This window comes from Priapulus caudatus, unplaced genomic scaffold, assembly GCF_000485595.1.
Source record: "Priapulus caudatus unplaced genomic scaffold, Priapulus_caudatus-5.0.1 Scaffold110, whole genome shotgun sequence".
In the NCBI taxonomy this organism is placed as follows: Eukaryota; Metazoa; Priapulida; class Priapulimorpha; order Priapulimorphida; family Priapulidae; genus Priapulus; species Priapulus caudatus.
Genome location: NW_014577171.1, coordinates 43446 through 51684, shown reverse-complemented (window position 1 = coordinate 51684; position 8239 = coordinate 43446). Strand labels below are relative to the sequence as shown.

The 8239-nt window shown below is 38.7% G+C and overlaps 1 protein-coding gene across 1 annotated transcript; it reads right to left on the bottom strand.

The window, feature by feature from the left end:
- Positions 1-795: 795 nt before the first annotated feature.
- On the bottom strand, positions 796-7496 carry LOC106805355 (integrin-linked kinase-associated serine/threonine phosphatase 2C-like). Its single transcript, XM_014806915.1, has 8 exons — positions 7261-7496; positions 6288-6411; positions 5852-6052; positions 5290-5377; positions 3231-3334; positions 2901-3020; positions 2677-2758; positions 796-2359 (listed from the first exon to the last, which is right to left on the bottom strand). The coding sequence occupies exons 1-8, from the start codon at positions 7472-7474 to the stop codon at positions 2216-2218; spliced, it is 1077 nt and encodes a 358-aa protein (XP_014662401.1). The 5' UTR covers positions 7475-7496; the 3' UTR covers positions 796-2215.
- Between the last annotated feature and the right edge of the window lie 743 nt (positions 7497-8239).

The following is an 8239-nucleotide window of genomic DNA, read 5'->3' as shown; positions in this document are numbered from 1 at the left end:
AATCAGTCACCTCCGGTGGCTCCGACTGGACCTATTCTCACCGGTGTCCTGCAGTCCAAGCTTACAGGAAATGTGCCAATCAGAACTGTGATGTCCCTTCCAAGGAAAGGTCACGGAAGGCGAGGTTTCTACTACCCCAGTCTAGTGAGACGTATCAACAAGCATGGCCTTTGGAAGAGAATGATGGAACCAAGTGGCAGAGAAATGATCATGCGCAGGATGCTGAAGGGCAGATACAAAATGTCTCCTATTCATTATTGGGGAAAACCATGGTCACCACGGCCACCAAAGTAAAAACAAGTTGAAGTTTACTATTATATAGATATTTGATGTGTAAAACATTCTACTTCTAATTCGTCAAGTCACATGTGTGTACTAATAGCAACAGATGGATCTATATTAAATGTTTTATAGCTCTTCGATGCCAGATACATGTAACCAATGTAACTGATATGTAAAGGCTGTTCAACGAACCTATGTAAATCTCATGAAAAGTTGTAGCTGAATGAGTACTAGGCGATTTGTTTCAAGTTTGTTTTGTATTTCCCGCTGTCAGAGTATTTCGCAATACTAATTTCTTGTGGTAGTACAAGCTGCAGTGTCAGTGTGCGTAATTCTGTACCAGTCTTTGTAGCGTTTCTGTCTGTCACGCCAGAAGTTTACCAGTTTACTGTTGGTGAAAATTAAGGGATGTACATTTAATGTACGTCCTTGACTAGATACAAAGAAAACCGTGTTACTTGGCAGTTCAGAGGTGCTAATTGTGATGTGGGAATAAATCATAAAACACATTTCTGTCTGTACTGTGTATTTAATAGACAGATCTTTACGCAAACTATGTATGGTTATAGAGGCGCATCCTGGACTGAACCATCCTGAAAACCACCGAGCTGAGCTCACTAACCTTTTGACCATCTTCAATGTAATTTCCACCAAGTGGAATGCATTCCCCTACAATATTACATGCAACGAGACTTGTTCCTCACTTTTTTACACTGCAAAAATTCCAGGAACTTGTTTAGACAGTAGGTGACACGACATGTCAGGTTATGCGCCAACGGTGCCACCACACCTTCAAACAGTAAACACTTGCTTGTCGCTTACAATAATTAATATACAAATCCAATTCTATAGGTTCGCGCGTGCTAACTGTATATCAAACAACTTGTTGGTTCATAGACAATTATTTCAAACACGTTATATTTTCGACATGCGCCAAAGATGTTGAATTCGACAAAACAAATTTAGTGGGCCAAGTAATGGCAATTCAATTACATATGGAGCAAATATACATTCACAGGGATAGCTTAAAAGATAGCTACTCTCCCCAGAACCGCTCATGACTGGAATTTAATAATACAATCAGTTGTTGTCTCACCACCATCATTAACTTTCAAGGAAAGCCTTGAAAATTCTCGAATAAGTTCCCACACTGAAAGAGCAATTTAGTATACTAGGCACAATTCATTTATCTGTTTGGTTCAGTCTAACTCTTGGGTGAGTTCCTCCTGGGTCACATGCGTTTCACCTTGTGTTGACCTGACTCCTACCTTACATAATAGTCTTACAGGCTATGTACAGTATATACATGAAAATAAACATGGCAACTAATTAGGAAAAGACAAAACAAAACAAGAAAATTTCTAACATACAAATTCGAATCCCATATTTCATATACTACTTTTCTCAAAAAATAGTAATCAGTTATATCAAACAGATATTAATTATAAGTACACAACAGGTTCCATGTATTATAAAATATAGGACGGGCAGAACTCTTCCTCCATGGAAATAATAGCAAAGTAAAAATTATGGAAAAATATTTCATACTTCACCATAAGTTAACACATCACACTGGTTGCCTGTGACTTGACTCGATTTACCTCACTCGTTACCTATAATTACAGTGGTACACCGATAACCTTAAATATATCTCTATTCTATTTTCGATCAAGGTTCACAGCATTCACTATTAGGTGATGGTTATAGGGGTTTTAAGATAAAACTGTTATGGCAAATGAGACTAATCCATGAAAGACAAATGAGATTTATGAGTATGTACGGTAATGGTATTGACATAAACGCGAGTAAACTACCAATGAAATTGTACATCTGCAAATGGTATCTGTCCACGTGGTGAGAGTACAAGGTTTTTCATTAAGTGAAGACCACGCAAGGAAAAAATGCTGCCCTACAAACGGTTGCAAAAGATTTGTCAGTGCGTTCCAATCTTTATGAGAATCACAGTGACGTTGTCGCCACAGCCCCTTCGAACAGAATCTGCTGCAAGTTTATTGCACGCAGCCTCGAATCTTGTCTGCTCCAGTGTTTTACCCTCAGCCGCGGTGATCAAATCATCCTGAAATTATCCAAGTAGACACGAAAGGCAATTATCAATTAGGAGCTAACACTGCAGCAAGAGTAGAACACAGATGACTAGTGATCACTAATGAATCAAACAATTGATTAAATCGTGTTTAAAACTGTCATATTTTACAGAGTAACCGTCTTTAGGTGGACGTCAAAATTATAGACACACAATGCACGTATAAGTAGAATAGGAGTTTACAGTCGATTTAAAATTTTTCTAGAGTATATTAAGCATTACAAATGAATTCAAGTTAGACAGAACACGTTATCAGTTTCCGCGATGATGCGTCAGTTCTTGTAACTAACCTGAATGACTTCGATGACTGTTTTTATAGCGCCCTCTGGACTGAATGCCTTCCAAAGACCATCGCACGCAACGATAATAAACCTACACATACACACCAAACCAAAAACTTACTTTAACAGTAACACAAAACTTCATATATTGGTCAAGCAAAGTGCAGAAATTACTAATACAGTTGTTTCTGTTGTTGATTAAAATCTTCAAGTATGTGTACACAGAAAATTACCTATCCTCATCAGTAAGCTTGCATCGCTTCACATCAGGAATACAAATAACACCACTTGACTTATAGGGGCCATCTCCAATTGACCGGGAAACTTCAAGAATGCCTAGAACTCTGCCATCCCTGAAATGTCACGACGCATTTGTGAAAACTAGGTTTACCGATGTAGATGTAATTACAGCAACATTTTTCTTCTTCGTTTCTCTGCTCGCTTCACCTTTTCAACCGCTTTCAAATACTATAGTGTACACCACAATAATCTTCGTGCTTTTAGAGTTACTACCACCCAGCACTGGATGTGACAATTGACACGCCGGCCACTGAAGCCATTACCTGACCTGACCTCCAGCTTTCTGTATTCGTATGCGTTCGTCGTACTGCGTTGGGTTGTGATCCACTGTTAGCGGAAGAGGCTTGTCATTCCTGCACAACACGGCCTTGCAAAAGAAAAGAATGTAAACTCGTCACACTGATGGGTTTATGTACTGACAGTCACAGCTATAGATGATAACAGGCTGATAGAGAATGATAGGATATATGAACAACACTATAATACCAAAGCTATCAAGTTATTATCTAGATTATATATTAGATGTGTGTGCGTGCATGAGTATATATATACAAAATTCCTAACCATAAAAGCTGAGCTCCAAGAAAGGCACACACTGCATTGTTACTGATACTGATACAACACGTAAGCACACACCTAGCACAGACTTACTATACCACTTGATGACAAAGCATCAGTGCTATTGCGCAAGTTACTACAAGTTTTGTGCTATCTATATAATAATTTGAGTAGTGCCGTTCTGTTTGTTCCTGCACTTCTAGGCGCGAGCACGAATCCTGCTTAAATTTTTCGTGCTTCATTCCTACGCATCAGGTTCGATTCTAACACTTTGCTTTTTGTTATTTATTGGGTTATATGTTTAAAAAAACCATATTTAGAAAATCTAATGGAAAATATCCCTGGAAAACATGCACGATTCAGTTCACTTCCGCTAGGTGCGCTGGCTGTAGACTTACAAACACGCAAACACAGGCTAAAGGATACAGTAGCAGGGGCGTGTACAGGGGGGGGGGTCCAGGGGGTCTGGCCCCCCCCCTGCTCGCGCAGAAAATGCATCTAAGGGGGTCTAATTTCAAAATTTCGCGTGCTCGCAAGTTTGGGTTACGGTTAGACCCCCCTGGTACAAATCCTGTACACGCCCCCGAGTAGTCTGTCACGTAACCTTGCAGTGGATTCGCCAGGGCACACATGCTGGCTGTGGAATCAAGTCCTCCCCCACCTGCACGCTCACACTCAGCGCATATCTATCTATCAATCTATCTATTTTTCTATCTATCTATCTATCTATCTATCCATTCATCAAATGTGAACCTGTGACCCTTGACCTTGGGTGAAAGGCACTCAAAATCAATAGGGTTCCACCGCCCCCTAAGGTCCACCTCTGGACCAAGTTTGAAGTTTCTACCTCTAACAATTGCAAAAATATCGAGCAGACAGACAGACACACACACACACGCACACGCGCGCGCACGCACGCACACACACACACACACACACACAAACACAAACGGCGCGAAAACAATATGTTCCGCTACACTACGTGCGGAGGATATAAACCATTTACTGCGAAGCGTTTGCCTACATTTTTCCAAGAATCATTATTACAGTCAAACCCCGTTAGTAGAAAACGGAGGGGCCAAAGAAAAATAATTGTATTATGCGGGTTTCGTATTAACCACATATATATTAGCCATGAATTCACAAAGAAAAAATTATGGATTACAAGGTGTGTACAAGGTATTTTATATAGGTTTATATGTATAATTAAGAACTTTAGTAGTGTTAAATTTATCACAAATAGATACAATTACTGCAAAGCCTAAATTCCTCATTCAATTATATTTATATTTATATTTATATTTATTACTACTATTCATTACTATACAGTCGCACCCCGTTAGTACGAAACTGACGTGCCAAAGGAAAATAATCGTATTAAGCGGGTTATGTATATTATATTAGCCTTAATTTGAAGAGAAAACAATGGATTAGAAGGTGTGTACAAAGTGTTTTATATAGAAATGAATATACAGGGACAGAAAATTTTATGTTAATAACAGGATCCTTGTATTATTGTCTTCGTATCAAGTCAATATTTTACTAAAAGATTACTATGAATCGGGCCGGGATTTAGAGAAATCATCGTAGTCTCATCAGCGTAACGAGCGAATATGGCCACCGGAGGCGGACATTTCGCAAGTAAGAATAAGTAGATTAGTAGATTAAGCGAACGACCACCATATTGTTATCATCGTTCCCAACCAATCGATGCTGCTGAACCACCAGATTGCTGATTAGTGAGGTTGCACCTGTACAACCTACCTTGCTGTCACCAAGGTTGGCAATATAGAGTGTCTCGTTAATGAGTAGCACACACACAGCAGTCGTGCCATCTTTCCAAGCTGGCTTGCTGAAAGGTGTGACGTTATTACATACATGTTAACTCCACACATACAGGTAACACCTGCCTAGTGGCATTAACACATTCGTGAAATGCAACATACATACACTTTTTGAACCATTAGCCAGTCAGACAAAGGCCAGACGGCCTTGATTAAGGTGAAGGTTAAATGATCTGACAAAGGTTTTCCCAACCAACTTTCTATCAGGTAAGAGTTCAGGAACATATTTAGTCTTGGAAGTACCTGAGCAATGCCAAAGTCAAGAACATTAAATATGCAGTCCATAGCCTTAGAATGATAAAACTGGATCCATGAATTATCTCAGCGCACATCATTCAACATAAATATAACACTTGAAATTAAACAGGTTGATTTTTCGGCCTACAGCTTATCTTCCTAATTAATGATTTGTACAAACTAATTGCCTTCATCATATATAAAATTTGTAAACTAATAAGACAATTTCCAATGTATGTCCTCACTTTCTGCTGGCTTCTTTCAGGAAGTCTTCGTCTGTTTTCTTGAATGTGTCAATAAATATGCGCTTAATCTCCTTCTCAACTGCTTGGACGTTGGTACATTGCAATTTCTCAGCCAAGTTGCTGTGCAGATGCCTAGCTGAATACTGTGAAGCTCTCGCTCCCGCGTGACCATCAAACACTGCATAGTACGCCATCTGTTGACTAAAAAGATGAAATAACTTATTACACAATAACAACGACTGTCAAAAATAAAAATAACACAAGATTGGTTTGCAATAGCACTTTCACAAGGACTCAGTCATCCCAATAAATCGTTTGGGATTGCATAATCACTCAATTTTCAGTAGTAATCAGATTATGGTAGGCGCAATTGGCCGTTTGCGCACAATGCAACAAAAACAAGGTAATTTTCAACAGAGCATCTAATGGTTCTTACATGGATGCATCGGGAGATACGTCAAGTCGATAGTTTTCAATGATAACATAAGCATCCTGCATTTCCTCTCTCTCGCCCTTTCTCTCAGCGACATAGGCTTGCAGGTGGTAAGGAGACTCAACAGCTAAAACAGATGCAGCCTGATTTAAAGGGATCCTTTACTCTAGGTTCTAGGGTTATTTTCAGTTAATTTAGGTTAAAATTACATTACATAAAAAGTTTCATGGTTCAATCACCATTAGAAATATTTTTTTTTAATGTTTTATAACCAACGACTACAGTTTTAATTACAACGACGGTGGCGCCACTCGAAGCGCATGATCTGAAAAGTTGTGCAAAACGCCTTTTCAGCCAAGGGTGTTTATTATATATCAATTTAAAAGCAAAAGGATTGTAATATCTTATAAACGACATATAGTTTCAGTTATATTATGGATAAATTTTTCCTAAAATGAACATCGTTCGGTTAAATAGCATTTAGGTATAAATATAATTGCACCTTTGTGATTAGCCCTCGGTCTGTAACGTGCAAAATATATTGGAAAATGCGCAACTTTTTCAGAGTGGCAGCACGGTCGCGGGTGTCAATGGCGCCGTTCAAATTTCGTAGCGTTGATGTATAATTAATTATAACAATTACATTAGGTATCTGGTAACAAGTACGTGTGGGCATAGATGATTTATACAGTAAGTACAGTTGTATGCAGTAAAATCCCAGAATCTAGTATCCCTTTAATATCTCTAATCAGAAAGGAGTTAAAACACTGGGATTAAATTTGTTGTAACATTCAGTAATGGCTTCAACTAACCTAGCTGTAGTGAAAATAAATTACATTACATATATGGCAGCCAGACTATCCTGCATTTCCAAAAGAAGGAATTTCAGATTTTGAAATAAATAATTCATCAAAATTCGAGTGACGGGCTAATCTCGCGACATGCTGGCTATGTAAATAATTAATAATCACGTTACCTTTCTCTAATTTCTTCTCAGCAGGCTGATTCATCAATTGCGTATCAGATTTTCGCTTGGCTGGTGAAGGAGTACCATTATCTCCCTTGGACCAATGTACCACGGGCGTTTTTGGGTGGCTCTCAGAAGGACCACTTCCTGCTCCTAAACACCAGATGCAAGATGTGTCATTCTTACCTGCTAATCGTGTCTTAATTGAATTCAGCACCTCCATAAACACTTATTATAAAGCATTCCCTCCACCCGACTTACCAGAGCTGACTAGGTGCAAAGCAATTCTACCCATATTATTTAAAATTCAAACTTGTGCCACAAAGTGGCAGCTTAGTGTAGTGTAGCTGTTCTTAAGCTGGAAGCAATGTGTACTTTTTTATCAGGGTACTTAGATCAAGGTATACAGTCACAAAAGCTGACATAGAGACCATGACTATAACAGCTATTGTTATAAAAATGGAGAAGCGGTTTTAACATGACATAAAGGCTACTCAATCCAAGATATTATATTAATAAAACAATATGAGTTATATGAGCCAGCAGCTGGATAAGTCTGTGACAACATGAGTGTGTGTAAGCATGGGTCATTCTCTTTCATTATCTGTAGTGGTGGCGGTTGTTGCTGTGTCTCCAGTTGCTTTCGTTTTACTTTGAGCAAAATGACATCCAGTGATTGCTTTTCATTTCTTTTCCATAATGATTTGACTTGTAGCACTTAATAACATTTCTATCATGACACCTCACATTATATCTACATTATGGTACAATAATACTGGGGACATATAACCATGGTTCAATTTGCATTCGGCGCATGCCAACAGCTATGTGGCGCTACGCACAGTTCAATTTGCACACTGGCTTAAAAAATGGTGGCCAAAAAGAACATGTAATACATATTGTTTACGTCACAGCTTCTCTCCTCTTCAATGCCATGGCCACTTTTGCAGCATAATAGTTCAGCGAACAATGAGATAATAAATCAGTT

Excerpts from the sequence above, each read along its gene's own strand:
- LOC106805355 (XM_014806915.1), bottom strand. The coding sequence starts at position 7,474 with ATGGAGGTGCTGAATTCAATTAAGACACGATTAGCAGGTAAGAATGAC. Across the intron at positions 5,378-5,851 it reads CTGAAAGAAGCCAGCAGAAA|CAAGCCAGCTTGGAAAGATG; the intron begins GTGAGGACATAC and ends CACACCTTTCAG. Across the intron at positions 2,360-2,676 it reads CAGTCATCGAAGTCATTCAG|GATGATTTGATCACCGCGGC; the intron begins GTTAGTTACAAG and ends GGATAATTTCAG.